General features: G+C 46.4%; 1 protein-coding gene across 1 annotated transcript in view; it reads left to right on the top strand.

Annotated features, from left to right (window-relative positions):
- The window catches only part of LOC115092958 (E3 ubiquitin-protein ligase HERC2-like), a 2,733,734-nt gene that overhangs the window by 1,419,052 nt on the left and 1,292,337 nt on the right, over positions 1–22,345 (top strand). The window contains 3 exon segments of the mRNA XM_029604466.1: positions 9,381–9,486; positions 9,565–9,656; positions 20,241–20,416. Of these exon segments, the coding sequence (XP_029460326.1) occupies positions 9,381–9,486; positions 9,565–9,656; positions 20,241–20,416 (374 nt within the window).

Genomic DNA, 22,345 nt, shown 5'->3' with positions numbered 1-22,345 from the left:
TTATTGTAACTTTCTCACATCCTTTATCTGATTCACTGTATCTAAAGTTCAAGGTTCTTATTGAGAACATTGTTTACGTTACGTTATGCTCTACACACTCTGTTAATTGTAAACCGGGTTGATGTGATGCATGTCATGAAACTCGGTATAACAAAAACAATAAATAAATAAAATAAATAAATAAAGGTGCAGTCTCACCATGGAGCGATACAGAGGCATTATGACATTTTCTGTTTTTTTCACCATTCCCTTTCTAATAATTCCCAACATTCTGTTTGCTTTTTTGACTGCCGCAGCACACTGAACTGATGATTTCAATGTGTTATCCACTATGACGCCTAGATCTCTTTCTTGGGTAGTAGCATCTAATATGGAACCTATCATTGTGTAACTATAGCATGGGTTATTTTTTCCTATATGCATCACTTTGCACATTAAATTTCATCACCTTGCACATTAAATGTCATCACCTTGCACAATAAATGTCATCTGCATCACCTTGCACATTAAATTTCATCTGCCATTTAGATGCCCAATTTTCCAGCCTCACAAGGTCTTCCTGCAATTTATCACAATCTGCTTGTGATGTAACTACTCTGAACAATTTTGTATCATCTGCAAATTTGATTACCTCACTCGTCGTATTTCTTTCCGGATCATTTATAAATATATTGAAAAGTAAGGGTCCCAGTACAGATCCCTGAGGCACTCCACTGCCCACTCCCTTCCACTCCCTTCCACTGAGAAAAGTGTCTGTTTAATCCTACTCTCTGTTTCCTGTCTTTTAGCCAGTTTGTATTCCACGAAAGGACATCGCCACCTATCCCATGACTTTTTACTTTTCCTAGAAGCCTCTCATGAGGAACGTTGTCAAACACCTGAAAATCCATCTACCGGTTCACCTTTATCCACATGTTTATTAACTCCTTCAAAAAAGTGAAGCAGATTTGTGAGGCAAGACTTGACCTGGGTAAAGCCATGCTGGCTTTGTTCCATTAAACCATGTCTTTCTATATATTCTGTGATTTTGATGTTTAGAACACTTTCCACTATTTTTCCTGGCACTGAAGTCAGGCTAACTGGTCTGTAATTTCCCGGATCTCCCCTGAAGCCCTTTTTTAAATATGGGGCTTACATTAGCTATCTTCCAGTCTTCAGGTACAATGGATGATTTTAAAGATAGGTTACAAATTTTTACTAATAGGTCTGAAATTTCATTTTTTAGTTCCTTCAGAACTCTGGGATGTATACCATCCGGTCCAGGTGATTTACTTCTCTTCAGTTTATCAATCAGGTCTACCACATCTTCTAGGTTCACCGTGATTTGGTTCAGTCCATCTGAATCACTTCCCATGAATACCTTCTCCAGTTCCTGTCACTGGCCCTTTAAGAAGAGAAGAGAGGCACGCGCCCACACCTAGAGGGATCCCCGGAGGCAGATGAGCAGAGCCAAGGCCTGCAGTAGCGTCCTGTCGCATGGAGAAGGAGCAGGCAGGCCGGAGACAGCTCCTGCTGCCGAAGAGGAGCCACACTGGGCCGGACTGTGGCCTCGAAGAGGAAGAGAAGATGGGGCAGCTCCCTGCTGCTGAAGAGGAGGCCGACGGCGGCACTTATCTGCAAAGTAAGGAGGAGTCTGTGGCGCGGCTCCAGCCACGCAGGAGGAGAACAACAACAGACCGCTCACAGGAGCACCGGCAGCGGCCCATGGCCGCGAAGAGGAGCAGCAGCACTGGGCCTGGCAGGGAGAGAGGTGAGAAACTGTCTGCGGGATGGGGTCCGTGGACACGATCATAACATAAAAAAGGTGGCATAGATGGAAGCACAGGGCGATCGTTGAGTGTGGGCCCGGTCTCTAAAAGTGAGCCTAGGCAGTCATATTGTGGTTTTTTTTGCCTGTAGAACGGCCCATATTAGATCAGATCAGTGGATGCTGCAAGTGGTAAAGCACAATTACACTCTGGAGCTTATCCAGCCTATTCCAGACGCTTTAATGATGTTCCCCTCCATAAATTGAGAAGCAGTGCAAAGGACATTGCATCACCTTTGTACCAGAAGATCAGTGAGGCCAAGGAAGTATTCCATTTACTTTATTGCTTCCAAAAGGAGGGCATTTCTCATCCTATTCTAGACCTGAAACACTTCAACATGTCTCTGAACATTTCTTGTTTCAGGATGGAAACTCTAAAATATTTCATGGTAATGGTAAGGCACACAGAATTCCTGATGTCCATGGACTTGATGGAGTCTTATTTATATATCCTTAAACACAAGGAACATCAGTGCTACCTACAGTTCGCTGTTTTGGGGGATTATGAATGTATGCCCTCCGATTGAGTTTAGTAAGAACTCCAAGGATCTTTTCTAAGGTAATGGTGTTGGTAGCAGCAGTTCTGCACCAAGAAGGTATTTTAGTGAATCCTTATTTGGACAATTTGTTAATTTTGGTGACGTCAATGGATGAGACTGAGAAGTCCACTACTTTAGTGGTTCAGCTTTTGGAGCTAGTTAACAAAAACAAATTGACTCCAACTGAGAATCTGGAGCACATAGGGGCCTGATTCGACACAAAAAAGGGCTGTGTGCACATGAAAAAAGAGAGTATCTGTAAGCTTCAAGAGCAAAACTGAAGTTTGTTCATGATCAGGAATCCCAGGGCATGGAATTACCTTCAGGTTTTGGGTTCAATGGTGGCAGCACTAGATCTGGTGCTATGGGTGAGAACCACATATAACTTCTTCAAAGATCCTTACTATTGAGATACTCTTCTCAATCTAAGAAATACTTAGTGAGGTTTCACTTGTTGGAGGAGGAAAAGATCGGCCTAGCTTGGTTGCTGGTCTCCAGCAAGCCTGCAATCAGGGTAGATCTTGACAGCCATGAGTAGATAACTGTGGTGGTAGATACTAGTCTTTTTGGTTGGGGAGCACATTGTCACAACTGGGTGGATCAAGCTACTTAGTGTCCAGTGAAAGCCAAGTGGTCCATCAATTGTTTGTAATTAAAAGCAATCAGATATGCACTTGCTAAAAGGTGTACTTAGCACGATGGATTAATGAAGTGATAGCTTCAACATATATAATTAAAAGTAAGCTGATGTCCAAATGTTTTAGGTTTCATTCTATGTCTTAAGCAGAACTGCATCTGGTGTGAACAGAGGAGATTTGCAGATTTGGTCCTCATATTCTTTTGTGAAGTACTATTGACTGAATGCCTGTTGCGTCCATCAGTCTCATACGGCTTCGACCTCTGTGCTTCACCTTTCTTCCTTCTCTCTCCTCAAGCCTTGGGAAGATGGCTGCTGCCGCGTCTTCATGCCGCTCTCTCCAGCGTCCCTGGAACGGTGATGGTGTTCGCTATGATTATCCTGAGGGCCTCCTAGGGTGTGCTCGCGCACGCCACCCACGTCTTTATCCACGTCATGGCAGGAACCTCGGGGGCGTCCCTTCCGAGTGACGTCGTCACATCCTGGTATTTAGCCTGCCCTTCGTTTGCTAACAAACTGAGTTAGCAAGGATTGGATTGGACAGCCTCCGGTCTAAGCTGCTCTTCCTTTTCCTAGATGCCGCAGGAAGCTGTCTTTCTGCCCTTCAGGGTATTCATTGCTAACCTGGGTACCCGCTTCTCTGGGGGCCCTTATGCTCTCTTTCAGGTACCTATCTGGGATACCGGGTACTCGCTCCTCGAGGGCCTGCTCTCCCTACTCTGGTGCCTGCATCGGAACTACTTCTGCCTGCCAGGATCTTCATCAATTCAGCTATCTACTTCAGTGAGTACTAACCCTTACAGTCTGTCTCACCTTCTTCAGCGCTCGGAGTCTGCATCCGGGACCTTCCTCTGCTACCCTGCACTGCCTATCATCTACTCTGCTGAGGACCCCTGGACTACTGTTACTGGTTACCTCACTGCTGCCTGCTCCCCGGTCAGTACCACCAAGCTGTATAATAAATACAAATTCTCTGTGTCTGCGTGTATAAAGAATCACTGTCTCCAGTGGTAACCATCAAGACCACTGTACCTTTATCCACTCCTACCCGCTTCATGGGTGAAGCAAAGATGTGTAGAGGGTTTGTTAATCAATACAGCATGCATTTTTCATTGCAGCCTACTCTCTTTCCCAGAGAAGCATCTTTTCTAAAAGGCCGAGCCTTGGTTTGGGCTTCACCGCTATGGGAACGTGAAGATCCTGTCCTGAACGACCTACAAGGATTTCTAAAACTTTTCAAGTCTGTCTTTGATGACCCGGCTTGCCAGACCGTCGCTGGATCTGCTTTGCTTAATCTCCAGCAAGGTAATAAATCGGTCAGAGACTATGTGATCAAATTGAAGACTTTAGTATCCGAACTACATTGGGACACTGGATGTCTACGTGCTATCTTCATGAAGGGTCTCAACTCTCACTTAAAGGATGAATTGATGGCTCATGATTTGCCTGATACCCTTGAGTCTCTGATGGAACTGGCCGGGAGAACTGACCGCCATATTCAAGACCGAACTCAGGAGACTAAGAGCCCACGAAAGTCCACTGCGGGAGCTGACCGTCCTAAACCTGTGCCTATTGCTTCAAGTCTACCGTCTGCTTCCCTAGAAGAGGAAAAGCCTATGCAATTAGGCCGACGTTTTCGTAAGCGCATGGGGTTATGCATGTACAGTAGCCAGTCAGGCCATGCTGTCCAAACTGGTCCCTTCTGTCTGGGAAACTGGCAGGCCTAGGATCTGCAGGAGGGTGTCTCCTAGGCCTCACCTCTCCTACTCCTCCATTATCTTTACCAGTCTCTCTACTCTGCAGAGGTCTTGAATTTCAGACTCTCGCCCTCATTGACTCCGGAGCCAGAGGTAATTTTATCTTGAAATGCTTAGTAGAACATCTACGGATTCCTACCACACCAATAGCTAAGGCATTGCTATTGTCTTCTATCCATGGGGAACCACTTCCTGGAGAAGTTTCATTAAGTACCCAGGCCGTTGGCCTGCACACCGAAGCTTTACACTCTGAATCCATTTCATTTCTCGTATTGGAAAAGGCCATGCACCCGGTGGTACTTGGACTACCTTAGCAACAAGATCATATGCCACAATTTAATTGGGCCAAGTTGGAATTGTCCCGGTGGGGGCCTGACTGTCATGGTCAGTGCCTCACGGAAGTTTCACCGCTCATATGCATGCCCACTACACCATCGTTACCTTGCTTACCTCCACAATACACATCTTTCCAGGATGTGTTCTTCAAACAAGCAGCAGATATACTTCCACCACACAGAGTTTTTGACTGCGCTATAAACCTGAAACCCAATTCAGAACCTCCCAAGGGAAGAGTTTACCCTCTTTCTGTGGCTGAGACTAAGGCCATGTCTGCCTACATAGAAGAGAACCTTCAGAAGGGATTCATCAGACCCTCCAAATCTCCTGCTGGTGCAGGCTTCTTTTTTGTAGGGAAGAAAGACGGCACCTTACGCCCCTGCATCGACTACAGGTGTCTGAATGAGATTACCATCAAGGACCGGTATCCCCTGCCCTTAATTTCTGAACTGTTTGACAGGCTCCAAGTGGCCAAGATATTCTCCAAATTGGACCTTAAAGGAGCTTATAACTTGGTGTGTATTCATGAAGGAGACGAATGGAAGACTGCTTTTAACACCCACGATGGACACTTCGAATATCTCGTCATGCCCTTCGGATTGAGTAACGCACCTGCAGTCTTTCAAAATATGATGAATGACATCTTACGGGACTTACTGTATCAATGTGGAGTACTAAATCTCGATGATATACTGATCTTCTCTCAAGATGGGTTACATCGTTTCTAAGAACGGGTTTCAGATGGACCTCAGGAAATTAGAAAGTATCCGGGATTGGCCCCAACCTACGGGCCTGAAGGCACTGCGTCGCTTCTTGGGCTTCACTAATTACTATCGTTCCTTCATCAAGAACTACTCATCATTGACAGTCTCTCTAACTGCTATGACCAGAAAGGGAGCCAATCCCACCAACTGGTCTCCAGAAACGCTCAAAGGAGCTTTTCAAAAGAAGCCGTGCCTCCGCCATCCTGACCCACATCGCCCATTTATCGTTGAGGTCGACGCATCCAACGTTGGCGTGGGAGCAGTTTTAAGCCAGTATAGCGAATCTAATGTGCTCCATCCTTGCTCCTTCTTCTCAAGGCAGTTCTCGCCAGCCGAAAGAAATTATGGAATCTGAGACAAAGAGTTACTCGCAATCAAGCTGGCCTTTGAGAAGTGGCGTCCTTGGCTAGAAGGCACATAACACCAAATAGTAGTGTATACAGATCACAAGAATTTGGAGTACCTCAGACATGCTCAACGACTCAGTCACCATCAAGCAAGATGGTCTCTGTTCTTTAACAGATTTGTCTTCCTTTTAAAGTATCATCCGGGAGAGAAGAACACTCGGGCTGATGCCTTGTCACGATCCTTCTCCCCTCAGGATGTGCCAGACGAACCCCGTCACATCATTGACACCGGGAGAGTGGTTCTTGCAGCCACTCATGCGGTACCCGCTGGGAAGATGGTTGTGGCCAGAAATCAAAGGAAGAAGATGTTGATGTGGGCGTACGATTCTCGTCTGGCCGGCCATCCGGGACAGAGTTGTACTTTGGCAATGATACAGCAGTACTACTGGTGGCCAACCCTGAAAAAAGATGTACAAGCTTATGCGGGTTCTCTGTGCTGTTTGCACTAAGCAAAAGCCACCAGCCGGACATCCTTGGGGTTTGTTACAACCTCTACCAGCGCTGGATGAACCCTGGACACATATAGCAACTGACTTACATAGAAACATAGAAATAACAGCAGAAGAAGACCAAACGGCCCAATCAGTCTGCCCAGCAAGTTTTGCACTTTTTTTTTCTCATACTTAGTAACTTTTTGGTTCTATTTCCCTTCCACCCCCCACCATTAATGTAGAGATCAGTGTTGGATCTGCATCTAAGTGAAATATCTAGCTTATTTAGTTAGGGGTATTAACCGCCGCAATAAGCAAGCTACACTCATGCTTATTTGTTTACCCAGACTATATAATTCAGTCCTTGTTGGTTGTTGTCTGTATATAGATCCACTTTTCTTCATTCCTCCTGCCGTTGAAGCAGAGAGTTATGCTGGATATGCATTGAAAGTTAAGTATCAGACTTTCTCCCCTGCCGTTGAAGCAGAGAGCTATGCTGGATATGCGTGAAGTATCAATCTTTCTCCCCTGCCGTTGAAGCAGAGAGCCTTGCTGGTTATGCGTGAAGTATCAGTCTTTCTCCACTGCCGTTGAAGCAGAGAGCTATGCTGGATATGTATTGAAAGTGAAGTATCAGGCTTATTTGGTTTGGGGTAGTAACCACCGTAACAAGGAAGCTACTCCCCGCTTTTTTGTGAATGCAAATCCTTTTTTCCACATTTCCTCTTGCAATTGAAGCTTAGAGTAATGCGGGAGTCGCATTAACTGTGTGTATGTTTATTGAATAAGGGTATTATCTCCAGGTAGTAGCCGTCATTCCCGCGAGCCACCCACTCTTCATTCACGTCCTCTAGACTTTATATAGATCCACAGTGTTTATCCCATGCCCCTTTGAAGTCCTTCACAGTTCTGGTCTTCACCACTTCCTCCAGAAGGGCATTCCAGGCATCCACCACCCTCTCTGTAAAGAAATACTTCCTGACATTGGTTCTGAGTCTTCCTCCCTGGAGCTTCAAATCGCAACTCCTGGTTCTGTTGATTTTTTTCCGACGGAAAAATTTTGTTGTTGTCTTTGGATCATTAAAACCTTTCAAGTATCTGAAAGTCTGTATCATATCACCTCTGCTCCTCCTTTCCTCCAGGGTGTACATATTTAGATTATTCAATCTCTCCTCATAAGTCATTCGATGAAGATCCTCCACCTTTTTGGTCGCCCTTCTCTGGACCGCCTCTATCTTGTCTCTGTCTCTTTGGAGATATGAAATTAGGTGCTCTGGTAGGCAAACAAATTCTATCCACCTGCATAGCAGACTGCATTTCTTTTTGCTATTGCCAAGCAGTAATTCCTCTCCAAGAAAGAGTGAAAGCACACGCTGTAAGGGCAATGGCAACGTCAGTGGCACACCTCCATACTGTACTGTACCTCTGGTTGACATCTGCAAAGCTGCCACATGGCGCTCTCTCCATACTTTTGCATCTCATTACTGCCTAGACAAGGCTGGCAGACAGGATTCCATTTTCGGCCAATCGGTCCTACGTAACCTGTTTCCCATATAATAACCCAACTTCCTTCCTATGATCCGGGAAGATGATCAGGCTGCCCGACTACTGAAAACTACCACAGTTGTTGTGTCTGTTGCACATCGTTAGCAAGCTACAGGATACTTGGGTATCCTGTAGCTTGCTAATCACCGACATGTGAGGGCTCCCATCCAGCATGTCCTGTGAGAACGCAGAGTTGCTTACCTGTAACAGGTGTTCTCACAGGACAGCAGGATGTTAATCCTCACGAAACCTGCCCGCCCTGCTTATGTTTTATTATTTTATTTTTCGCTCGTACTTTACTACAAATGAGACTGAAGGGGGACCCCTGCTGGATGCAGGGTTGGTGCCATGCTGGGCATGCTCAATGGTGCCAGTCAAAGTTCTAGAAACCTTGACAAAAGTTTTCTGTGATTGGGCGCCATCCTGATGATGTCACCCACAAGTGAGGTCTAACATCCTGCTGCCCTGTGAGAACACGTTACAGGTAAGCAACACCGCTATCTAGTCTTACCAACCAAGCTAAGGCACCTGCTGATCTTAGAGCTCTTGAAGACTGATATATTTTCATAAGGTTACTTACACACAATGGCATGTTATGACTAAGAGCTCGGTGGACTAATGCAATGATTTTAAACTGTATCCTCCAGTGAATTGGGTGCCAGTGTAGTGTAGTGATCATAAAGGCTAGCTAATGTTATTATCATAGCTGTTTCATTCTGAACTGTCTGAAGAAACTTCAGCATGTAGGCTGAAAAGCCTACTTATAAAGCGCTGCCTTAATCAAATTTTGATAATACCAGTGATTGAATTACAGTCCTAAAGTCGTACATAGTTAAATATAGTTTTAAATTGCGAGGTACCCTGAGTTTATTGAATGCACTTTTATTTGATAAATAAATGCAAATGTTTTCAGTGGTAAGGCATTATGTCAGAGCCTGACCATTCCATTAAAACATTTGCTCAGTTCAAGACCATTAAAAAAAAAAAAAAGAAAAAAGAATAAAGAAACATTTCAAAGCATATCAGTTCTTTGACTTTCAGTTTTATATTTCTTTTCATCATGATGTAGGAGCTGCTTGGAGAGTTCATATTTGGATCATGTGAGACAGTGATCATGTGCACTAGGATGAGTTCTATTTGTCTTTTTTGTCTTTTAGCATTGGATTCGTCTAGATATCTTTCCCGAAGTCCTGATTCACAGGCTGAAGATGATTGTGGATCCTGCAGACAGCAGTTATATGCCTTCACTGGTTGTAGTTTCAGGTAACTCTTTGAGTGGTAAGAGTTCATTACTTAAGTTCAGAATAACATAGTGAATGTGTTTTTTGTTTTTTTTTGTAGGCGGAAATTCCCTAAATAACCTCATAGAGCTAAAGGCAATCAATATTAACCCTGCAGATACAACTGTGCTCCTGCTCAGTGATTGCACAGAGGTAGGTAGATGTTGCACATGAAGAATGCTAAATATATATATATTTTTTTATTATTAACAATTTTTATTGAATAAACATACTTATAACAATGCATATGACAAATTATACAGCATAAGGATCCATCGTACATATCAATGCATGTTTGCACATTATAAATATAATGAAAGTAAAGTAAATTTAAGTCCTACTCATCCCTTCACCCCCCCTCCCCCTAGAAGTGTGATCTACGCATACCATAATCTTAACAAATAACCATATTTTCATTTCCCGAGTAGCTCGCCATCAATAGAATAATGCACCTGTTAAAAAAACTAACATTTGGCTTCTATACATTAGTACCCTTCTCCGTCTCTTTCTCTTGCCATTCCCTAAATGGTTGCCAACAATTCTGACGCCGCTTTACGTCCCTGGGTTTAGTGCATCCCATCTTTTCATGTACAAGACACAGCTGACTCAATCTATGAGATACCCTCTCCACCGGCAGGGGTCCTGCCTTTCGCCACTCTAGAGCTATTTCACATTTTGCTGCCGATAAAATAGAGATGAGCAGCTTCCCTCGAGCTATGGTGACATCATAAGGTAAATTTAATAGTGTTTGCTCTGGTGTGAGGGTAACCTCTATCTTCAAGATGTCCCTGATTAAATGAGTAACCCGTGTCCAGAAGTCCTGTAGGTGTGTGCAGGACCACAACATGTGGAAAAACGTGCCCTCCATTCCACACCCCTTCCAACATTTGATGCTATATGTAGGATTAAATTTATGTATTTTAGCTGGCATACAATACCAGCGCAGCAGAACCTTATATCGATTTTCAGCTAATTGGGAATAGGGAGGGCCCCGTTTGGTAGAAAGAAAGATTTGGTCCCATGTGTCTTCTGATAGGTTCCGCCCTAGATCTCCCTCCCATGCCCTCACAAAGGCTGGTTTGTACTGCGGATCTTTATTGAGAAAATTATAAACCTGAGAAATAGCTTTCCTCAGGCTGTCTGCCTTATCACACCATGCCTCTAATTGTGTTCTGCCTAGGGCCATTTCCTGGCCTACCCTTTCTGTTTGAAAAAAATGGCGGATCTGTAAATATGGGTAGACATCTAGCCCAGAGAGTTCATATTTGTCCTGAAGGGTAGAAAGAAAGAAATCTGTCACCCTCCCACAGCTGTCCGAAACAGTTTATTCCTTTCCCAAGCCATTGTTGAAAAGGGCCAGGAGAGTTGCCGGCCTGGAATAAGCGGTTAGTGTGGATACTGGAGCTATAATAGTATCTTCGGGCGCCTGTCAATTGTTTGCGCCACTGTTACCATATTAAGAGAGAGTTCTGGGTCGAGGGTGTCATACTACTCCAAGTTAGAAGCGTACTCCTGGGTTGCCATATTAATGATCGCAGGGGAGTCCTGCCAAATATGGCTTGCTCTATGGCTACCCATTGTTTTTGTTCCCCTCTTCTATTCCAATCAAATATGGCCCTTAGTTGAGCCGCTACATAGTACCCTTGTAGATTAGGGACGCTCAGGCCACCCCTCTCTTTTGGACGATACATGACCTTTCTTGACACCCTCGGCGGTCGCCTTTTCCAAATGTACAAGAAAACTCGCCGCTGCCATCTGGTAAGTACTACTTTTGGTATAGGAATAGGCAATGCCTGAAATAGGTAGCCTAGGCGGGGTAGGAGATTCATTTTCACTGAAGCAATTCTACCAAACCATGATAGGTATAGCCCTGACCACCTATCTACGTCAGCAAAGATTTGGTGTACGAGTGGTGGATAGTTAAGTTTATAAAAATCTCCCGGGTCTTTACTGATATAGACCCCTAAGTATTTAATTTTGGTGGTAGCCCATCGAAACTGAAACTGGGATTGCAGGGCCACTAGCTCGGGAGCAGATAGTGTAACATTTAATAGTTCAGATTTTTCAATGTTAAGCTTAAACCTTGATACCGCCCCAAAGTTGCTAAGTTCGTCAAGAGCCCCCCTCAGGGAAGTGCCCGGCTCAGACAAGGTAAACAGGACATCATTGGCGAACAGGGACTTTCCTGGCGTGTAGCCAGATGGACTCAGTACAAATGGGTATAGTATGCTCGTGCTAGCAGTTGGAGACGGATCTGACGTCAGCACGGGTGTATATATACCCCCACAGGAAGCGTAGCAACTTAGTAATTTCCGTCTCCAAAGCAGTTTGGAGAGCCTGCACGCTAATTGAGCGTGTTTTCCAAATCTACTTTTTCTACTTACTAAAACTTCTACGACATCGAGCCCCGCGCTCCTGCGGTGATACCCAGGGGGTCCCTCCCCCAGTTGAGCTTCCCGGGGTGATTTCCGTGGTCCCCCGGAGGTCTAAATCCTCGGTCCGGTGGCCGAATCGCGGCAGGGACACAGCCCCCGGGCGAGGTTCGGGTGAGGCTTACGAGGCGCCTCGGTCGCGGCGTGGACGAGGCAGCGGGTGCATATCCTCAAACGCGGCGGTGAAGGTATTTCCCCTCTCCCCCGCAGCCGGAGACCGCCCGGGTTCCAGCCGGGAAGCGCCGAAGATCAGGTAAGGCGTACATCTCTTCTTTCTGGTCTCCGAGGAACAGAGGATCGGCGGCGTGGCACGCCGTGGAGGACGCCATTTTGTGGCCTTGTTCAGGTATTGAGCGCCCGTGATAGGCGCAGATATTTGGCTAAGCGCCTGTTGCATACCATTGAATGTGTATTTGCATTATTGCTGTGAGCATACTGAACAATATTGAGCATGTATTGCTAACCGCTTCTTGCTGAGAGCATACTGAAACATATTGAGCGTGTATTCCTAACCACCTATTGCTGAGAGCATACTGAACCATATTGAGCGTGTATTCCTAACCGCTTATTGCTGAGAGAATACTGATACATATTGAGCGTGTATTGCTAACCGCTTATTGCTGAGAGCATACTGATACATATTGAGCGTGTATTCCTAACCGCTTATTGCTGAGAGCATACTGATACATATTGAGCGTGTATTGCTAACCGCTTATTGCTGAGAGCATACTGAAACATATTGAGCGTGTATTGCTAACCGCTGATTGCTGAGAGCATTTGAATGATATTGAGCGTGTATTCCTAACCGCTGATTGCTGAGAGCATGCTGACACATATTGAACGTGTACTGCTAACCGCTTTGTGCTGAGAGCATATTGACAAATATTGAGCGTGTATTGCTTACCACTTCTTGCTGAGCGCATATTCCTTCACAGTGAGCGTGTATTCCTGCCCGCATATTGCTGAGCTCATAGGGCTGATCGTTGAGCGCTGCCGCACATTATTGGGCGCCTGTTGTATTAGGCGCATATTGCTGCCGCTTATTGTTAAGCACCTGTTGTATTAAGCGCATATTGCTGCCGCATATTATTATTGGGCGCCTGTTGTATTAAGCGCATATTGCTGCCGCTTATTGTTAAGCGCCTGTTGTATTACGCACATATTGCTGCCGCATGTTATTGTTGGGCACCTGTTCTATTAAGCACATATTGCTGCCGCGTATTGTTCAGCGCCTGTTGTATTACGCGCATATTTGCTGCCGCGTTTTTCTTCCATGGAACAGAACACCTCAGCGTCTTCAGCAGGGGCGCCTTCGGCCTCAGGCATTAAAGCCCTTGGCCTCTGCTCTGCATGCCAGCTTCGAGCCACTCACAGTGAAGAGCCTGACTCCCTCTGTGCCCAATGTGAGGAGGCCGTGGGACCTTCGGGCCAGGACCAGTCTCAGCCACGTTTTGCTGACAGTTCCCCAGGGGCTACCCCGGATTTAGCGGTAAGTCTCGACCCGTCGGGAATCCCGGGGGATCTTGTACCCCGGCGATTAGAGGCTGCTTCAATTTCCTGGGTGGATCTATTTAAGGGGATTCATGCCTTTCTACAGATGCAAACGGCGTCCCGTCCAGGTCCTACAGTTTCAGCGGTGGCTGCGGTCCCTGTGGTACCTGCGCCTGCGACTGCCGCTGCGGTGGCGGCTCCAGCGGATCCTGTTCCTGGACCTTCACGCCCGTATCGCGAGCAGGATCTCCCGCCGATGGACAGTCCAGATCAGTCAGACAAGGAGGTTTCACCAGACGAGTCTGACCTCCCGGACGAGGGGGACCTCCCCCCAGGGATTGAGCCTTATAGAACCATGAGGCGGTTCTTCCCTAAAGAAGATCTCTCGGACCTAGTGTCTCAGTGCCTAGCGGAGTTGGATATTATGGGTCCCAGCGCCACGGTACCCTCCGCGCAGAACCCCCTGCTGGAGGGTCTTCGTCCTACAGCCCACCATTTTCCTTTCTTGCAAGCAGCACAGCAATTGATAGATTTAGAATGGGCTGCGCCGGCGGCTGCATTCAAAGGGGGTCGGGCCCTGACGGGCATCTACCCACTGCCGCCGGCTATCCAGGAGCTGCTGGCGTGCCCTCAGGTGGACGCCTTGATTAGCGCTGTGATCAAGCGCACTACCATTCCAGTTGAAGGGGGGGCGGCCCTCAAGGAGCCTCATGACCGGCGACTGGACACCATTCTGAAGCAGACGTTTGAGGTGGCAGCTTTGTCTTTGCGGATCGCGACCTGCTGCACAGTGGTGACGCGTGCCTGTTGGTCACAAGTCAGGAACAACGCTCCAGTAGCGGACATGGAGTCCGCTCTCTCATTCCTCACGGATGCTGCATCAGACCTAGTCCGAACAACAGCTAAGGGGATCTCATCCTCCGTAGCTGCCAGGAGGCAGGTCTGGATCCACTCCCACCTCCCCGTTCTATGTATTTTCTACCTGCTGTTATAATGTAAACCGACATGATGTGTATTTTAATGTCGGTATAGAAAAACTGTTAAATAAATAAATAAATAAATGGTCAGCCGATGCACCTTCAAAGACACGCCTCACCAGATTGCCCTTTAAGGGCTCTATTCTGTTTGGCAGCGACCTGGACAAACTGGCCAGCACTTGGGGCGCTTCTCCAGTACCTCGACTGCCAGAAGATCGGGTCAGGAGGAACCAGCGCGCCTTTCCAAGGACCTCCAGTGGTAGAAGCTCTCAGCGCTTCATTCCCTACAGGAGTCGCTACCAGGCACCTCGTCCTCCGGCCAGGAACCAGTCCTTTCGGACCAAGCAGTGCAAGAGGGGGTATGCTCGGGCTCCGGTCCCGGCCGCGCCTCACAATGAGAGTCCGCCGATCCGTCTGGGGGAGGGAGCCATAGGGGCAGGTTGACCCTCTTCTACCCCAGATGGGTCGAGATTACGTCGGACCAGTGGGTCCTCGCCATCATCCGAGAGGGGTATTATCTGGATTTTCATCATCTCCCTCCTGACAAGTTTGTGGAATCTTCCTGTTCCACACACAAGAAGGCAGCATTGGAAGCTACCCTGGCGAGGCTCCTGTCCTTGAAAGCCATCATCCCAGTACCTGCCTGGGAAGTGAATTCTGGACACTATTCCATTTATTTCATGGTACCCAAAAAAGGGGGCACCTTTCGGCCCGTACTGGACCTCAAGTCAGTCAATCGATACCTACGAGTCCCGAGGTTTCGCATGGAAACGCTGCGTTCTGTCAAGGCCACAGTACAGCCAGGAGAATTTCTCACGGAATTAGACCTGTCAGAAGCCTACCTGCATATCCCGATCCATCCGGATCATCAGCGCTACCTACGCTTCAAGGTTCTAGGACGCCACTTCCAGTTTCGGGCTCTGCCCTTCGGGTTGGCCACGTCACCGCAGACCTTCACCAAGGTGGTCATAGTGGTAGCAGCGGCACTCAGGCGGGAAGGAATTCTGGTCCATCCCTACCTAGACGACCGGCTGATCAGGGCGAAATCTCGAGAGGAGAGTTATCGGACAACCGACAGAGTGATCGCCCTTCTGGAAAGCTTGGGCTGGGTTATCAACCTCAGCAAGAGCTGCCTACAGCCTTCCCAGTCCCTGGAATACCTGGGAGTACAGTTCGACACCCGGGCGGACACAGTCAGTCTCACTGCCAAGAGGAAGTTGAAACTTCAGCAGCGTCTCCAGTACTTGATGGGAGCCAGCCGGCCCATAGCTTGGGATTATCTACAGGTTCTCAGTCTCATGGCATCCACCCTGGAAGTGGTACCTTGGTCAAGGGCCCATATGAGGCCGTTACAACACTCCCTGCTCTCTCGCTGGAGCCCCCGCTTGCGGAACTATTCCACGCACCTTCCTCTGCCGGCCAGAGTACGGACCCAGTTGCGGTGGTGGTTGCAGTCCAACCACCTGAGCAGGGTATCGAGGATGTCATCACCTACGTGGACTCTGGTCACCACAGATGCCAGCCTGAGTGGCTGGGGAACACACTGCGAAGGCCTCACCGCACAAGGGCGGTGGGACAGAGAAGAGTCAGCGTGGAACATCAACCGTCTAGAGCAGAGCTTTCCAAAGTGTGTGTCGGGACACATTAGTGTGTCGCCTGTAGTGTGGAGGTGTGTCGCCCGGTCCACAGGGCCGGCGGAAGCAGGGAACTATAGCAGGAAGATCGGCGGGCAGTGGTGGAGCTTACATCACCATGGCCCGAAGAAAAGGGTCACGTTCACTCCTCCTCCTTCCTGCCTGTGCAGCCCTGGAAGAAAAATGTTGCCGGAGCTGCGTGGGCAGGAAGGAGGAGGAGCATCTGCTGCGTACAGAAGAAGAGCAGCATTAATGGGCCGTTGCGGATCCCACGTCGCGACGGCCCGAGAAGAGGAGGAAACCCGATAGCAGGGCCACTGCGGATCCCACGTTGCGGCAGCCCGAGAAGAGGAGGAAACCCGATAGCAGGGCCGCTGCAGATCCCATGTCACGGCCAGGGAAGATCAAGGCCTCTGAAGAGCCCATCCTTCGGTAACCCGTGCAGAGGGACAGCATGTGCCAGTGAGAGCCTGTGCTTGAGCAAGAGAGCATGTAGGAGTGAGAGAGCCTGTGTGTGTGAGAGTGAGACAGCATGTGCACGAGAGAGACAGTATGTATGTATGTATGTATGTATGAGAGAGAGGCATGTGAGAGTGAGAGCTGTGGATTTGTGAGATTGCATGTGAGTGAGAGCCTGTGTGTGTGAGAATGTGTGAGAGCGTGTGAGAATGAGAACCTGATTGTGTGTTTGAGGGAAGACAGATGGAGAGAAAAGAAATAGAAAAAAAGACCCTGTAAAAGGAATTGGCAAAAAAAACAAGAAAGGAAAGGTGGAAAAAAAAAGCCTGTGACCGATTAGAAAACTAAGATCAGACAGCAAAGGTAAAAAAAAAAATTACTTTTTAGTGATTGGCATATGTAATCTTTGGGAATGTGCAAGAGTAGCACTTTCTCTATGCCGATCTCACAATGTACGAGATCAGCATGGAGGAAGTGGAAGCCTGCAAATATGTATTATGAGATAGGTTGTGTTGTGAAACATTTTATTTATGTATATATTTAAGGAAACATACATAAATTGTTGAAATACATTTTGTTCGTTTAACCTTTAACTTCTGGTTTGCTGGTAGACTGAATTACTGTGTCACGAAATTATGTTTGTCTAAAAAGTGTGTCACCAACATGAAAAGTTTGGAAAGCTCTGGTCTAGAGGCTCGGGCAGTCCGATTGGCATGCCTTCGATTTGCTCACAGACTGAAGAACAGAGCAGTCAGAGTGATGTCCGACAACGCCACCATGGTGGCATACATCAACCGTCAGGGCGGAACCAGAAGCCGACAAGTATCTCTGGAGATCGCCCCACTGATGGCTTGGGCAGAGGCAAATCTTCAGGACATCTCCGCCGTCCACATTGCCGGGAAGGACAACACCACGGCAGTCTTCCTCAGCAGAGAAAGCCTAAATCCGGGAGAGTGGCAGCTGTCACCCACAGCCTTCCAGATGATTGTGGATCACTGGGGGATTCCAGACATAGACCTACTGGTGGACAAGTCCAATGCTCAAGTACCCAGATACTTCAGCCGCAAGCGCGACCCGTTCTCACACGGAATTGATGCCCTGGTTCAGCCATGGCCTCCAGGGACTCTGCTATATGCCTTTCCTCCGTGGCGTCTGCTGGGCGCCATCATCCACAAGATTCAGAAACACCGGGGCCTAGTTCTTCTGGTGGCACCAGACTGGCCAAGAAGACCCTGGTACGCGGACATGAGAAGACTACTGGTGGGGGAGCCTCTTCCCCTGCCTCCTCTCCAGGACCTTCTGCGTCAAGGTCCCATGCTTCACGAGGAACCAGCTCAATTTTCTCTTACGGTCTGGCCATTGAGAGGGCTAGACTAAAGAAAAGAGGTTACTCGGAGCCCGTGATAGATACACTCCTCCGAGCTCGCAAGTTTTCCACATCCCTTACCTATGTCAGGATCTGGAGAGTATTTGAGGCATGGTGCGACACTCATGGCACCATCCCACATGCGACTACTATCCCTATTGTTTTGGATTTCCTGCAGGATGGACTTCAGAAGGGTCTCTCCCTCAGCTCCATCAAGGTTCAGGTGGCTGCGCTGTCTTGCTATGGTCCCAGGACGGATGGCAAGACCATTGCCACGCATCCAGATGTTTCTCGCTTCCTGAAGGGATTCAAGCATATTCGTCCGCCACTGAAGTGGCCAGTGCCTTTGTGGAACCTCAACATAGTTTTGGATTTCCTCGCGGGATCCACCTTCAGACACCTTCGGGGCCTGTCTCTCCGTTCTCTCACTTTGAAGATGGTGTTCTTGCTGGCTGTATGTTCAGCACGCTGCATCTCAGAGCTACAAGCACTGTCCTGCCGTGATCCATTTCTCAGAATCACTCCTGAGGCTATCCATCTTCGTAAGGTTCCCTCCTTTCTACCTAAAGTGGTTTCACAGTTTCATCTTAACCAAACCATATCCTTGCCTACCATGGCGGGTTTGAAGAAATCTGAAGAAGGGTGTTTATTACGCCATCTCGACATTGGCAGATTTCTGCCCAGATATCTGGAAGTGACACAAGAAGTACGAAAGACGGACCATCTGTTTGTCCTGCACAGCGGGAAGAAACAAGGTGAAGCGGCCTCGCGGCCCACCATCGCCCGCTGGATTAAAGAAGTTATCCGAGCAGCTTACGTAGAGGCTGGGAAGTCTCCGCCTCTACAGGTCAAGGCTCATTCTACCAGAGCACAAGCGGCATCCTGGGCAGAATCCAGGATGCTGTCGCCTGCAGAAATATGTAAAGTGGCGACATAGTCCTCCCTCCATACCTTCTCCAGGTTCTACCGTCTGGATGTCCAGGCCAGGGAGGACACAGCATTTGCGAGGGCGGTACTACATGGTCTTCAGGCAGCCTCCCGCCCAGGCTGGGAGTAAAGCTTTTGTACATCCCATTCGTTCTGAGTCCATCTGGCTACATGCCAGGAAATGTTGAGATTACTTACCTGATAATCTCCTTTTCCTTAGTGTAGACAGATGGACTCAGCATCCTGCCCGGCTGCCTGTGTACATGGGTTTCACCGATTCAAGGTAAGCCATGTCATTTGTTTACATAAGAGCATCCCCTTTTGCCAGGTGTCGACGCCTTCCAGTTGGGAATGCTGGTGGTCTCCAGCTACTATCAATCGGTCAGGGGAATCCTGTTTCACTATTTCACTGAGCGTCAGTACACACATCCATAACAGCTTTTGCAAGGAAGATTACTGAGTTGCTACGCTTCCTGTGAGGGTATATATACCCGTGCTGACGTCAAATCCGTCTCCAACTGCTAGCACGAGCATACTATACCCATTCATTCTGAGTCCATCTGTCTACACTAAGGAAAAGGAGATTATCAGGTAAGTAATCTCAACATTTAGACCTCTGCCTTACTAACAAAATAAGTCCCTAGTGGTCTAGGGTAGCCTTCTCCCCCTCCTTTGCCTCAAAATAAGTCCCTGGTGGTCTAGGGTGCTTTGGACCCCCTCTCCCACTCCGCTCCGTTCTCCAGTACCTTAAAATTAATCATTGGTGGTGCACTGGGTGGTTGGAGAGCCCCCTTGCTCTGGGCCCCAACTGCACCACTAATGAGTTCTCATCTTTTCCAAACTCAAGCTCAAGGTAAATTACAATTTCTGTACTGTAGCTATTTCCCTACTCAAGAGGATTTACAATCTAACTTGTACCTGAGGCAATGGAGGGCAAAGTGAAGCCCTAGGAGACAAGAAGTATCTGTGGGAGAATCAGGATTTGAATCTTAGCTTCCCTAATTCTCTGCTCTCTAACCACTAGGCTGCTACTCCACTCCATTCGTGTATCATTTATTTGTGATACTCATGGCAAATGATTAATTCATCTGGCCTTTATTATTGAGTGATAGTTCTCTACAACTTTAAATACTTGCATTCTGTGCAGTTCACATGTCAAAAACTGTACCTCTAAAGAAGAGGTACATTGCTTAGTCTTTTTTTGTATTAAATGATAAATTTTAATAATGAAATGAAGTCATCATTTCTGCTATGTCAGCTTCTTGCAATCAGCATGACTCACCCTAAGATCAACATTAATTCCAATTTTTCTCAGATGCTGTGAGAATATTCTCTGCTGCACTTGGTTTGAGGAACAGGAATGAAAGCTGGCAAACAGATCCATGTTCCCTATTAGTCTGTATGTGTCACACTGCCTGTTTGTGACTGTTCTTCTCCTTGTGTTTCATTAGCACCACAGGTATATTGAGGTTGCTATAAAACAATGTCGAAGCTCTGGAATAGACTGTAAGATTCATGGTCTCAGTGTTTTGGGACGTATCCAAGCAGAGGATGAAAATGTGGCTGCATTTCCTTTCCTTGCTTCTGATAATGAGGAAGATGATGACGATAAAACAAACACTGGAAGGTAAAGAGTATTTGTAAACTTGTAATTCTCCAATCTTATACTCTGATCTGAGAAGGAAGGGTCAGGCCTTGCTGTTCTTGCAAATGTAGGATCTCCAAATAAAATTGCTAATAGTGGGTGCCATTGGAAGTGCTATTGATGGCTTTCGCTCTAAGTCAATATTGAACTAATGCTCCATATTTGTAGTAGATATTTTTGGAATTTTGAGAGTGCTGTATTTATAAAGATATTAAATTAAACTCCTCTCTTCTCCACATATGTTAAAGATTACATGACATTCTTTACAACAGTATTGTCATGGTTAAAGACTAGCATAAGCTTCATAGCCTGGCCTGCAAATATTTCCTTCTGTGTAAAATAAATAATGCTTTCTTTTGTGGATCCTTTTTAAATTCACTATTTAGTGTTTTGGATGAAAGTGCTATATTTATTTATAATATTTATATACTGCCTAATCAATATAAAAATAAGTGGTTTACAATCAAACCTCTTAATCTTACCAATAAATAAATGTCATATTAGTAACAGATGAAAAATGCTAACTATAAAATCTTTTCAGAGACATATAAAGGTTGATATTAAAATTTATGCAGTTAAGATCAACTTTTAACTGCATAAGTCTGCTAGGTAAATATTGTCCCCCTATTAACCATCTACATTTTCAGAAATAATGGTTAACAAATAAAAACAAAAAAACATGTATTTGGTGTTACCTTATCATTGAACTAACAATACATTTCTTCACTGGCTTTAAATAGCTAAAACTCTTCTTCAAGCCAGTTTTAGCTCTCAAACGTTAGTAAGAAATGTGTTAATCCAGTAATCAAATATATATATGTATTTTGTTTTTATTTATTAACCTTTATTTCTGTGCATTCAAGTGGACTGACGTGATCAGAGTGCTTCACCTAATTTTTGTATTCAAATAATAGATCTGCGAAAAAATTTACCTGGATAAAAAAGGAGCCCGAGTCAGGTTATGTCATGTGGGATTTTCAGATTTATAGGGTCATTCATCAAAATTCGTTATGGCGTTAATGCCATAACTCATGCAATACTAATGCACGAACGCACATTTTTCATAGGGGCGGGATTAATGAAAATGAAGGGTATTTTCGCACTGTGCGATAGCGTACCATATGCTTTTAACACCGGTAAAAACTACACCTTTTTTTCTGGCATTAAGCTGTGTGAAATGCCCGAAATGGTAGTAACCCAATTTGCGATAAAGATTGCAAATTGCATTTTTCACCTGAGGGAGGGAGAGCGAGAGCCTCTGGAGAGACCTTCACAGTATTCAACTCTGTATAAAACTATAGAAGGGCCAGCTAATATCTCGATGTGAGGTTTTGGTGGTGGTTTAGGGTTTTGGGGCCAGTTTTACATTCAGAGTAAGACGTACGAACAGCAGAGTACACCTCTTGAAGATTTGAGGTGATTTGGAGTGAGGAAAAGCTCACAGAGTTGAGATTTCTACAATGTTCTCTCACCCCTAGCTTGATGGATCTATACCAGGGTACTATCTAGCTAGGAAGAGAGAACATTGTAGAAATCTCATCTTTGTGAGACTTTCCTCACTACAAATGACTTCAAATCTTCACTGAGGTGTACTGTGCTATTCATACGTCTCACTCTGCATGTAAAACTGGCCCCAAAACCCTAAACCACCACCAGAACCTCATATCGAGTTATTAGCTGGCCCTACTATGAAGGCCTAATAAAGAGGCTCTCTCTCTCTCTCTCTCTCCTACCTATGAGTGGTGTGGTAATTCTAAAATTATCATAGATGTCCCCCTTTTTCTTATCATGGGCATTATCAATGTGAAATTATAGCATTTTGATGAATCTAGGGGTTTGTTGGTTACTATAATATTCTGTGCTAAATATCTGCATATGTGTAGAGAAATCTGTCTGCACAAATGTCTGTCT

This window comes from Rhinatrema bivittatum, chromosome 5 (assembly GCF_901001135.1).
Source record: "Rhinatrema bivittatum chromosome 5, aRhiBiv1.1, whole genome shotgun sequence".
In the NCBI taxonomy this organism is placed as follows: Eukaryota; Metazoa; Chordata; class Amphibia; order Gymnophiona; family Rhinatrematidae; genus Rhinatrema; species Rhinatrema bivittatum.
The sequence above is the reverse complement of the archived record's forward strand: the minus strand, read 5'-3'. Positions and strand labels throughout refer to the sequence as shown.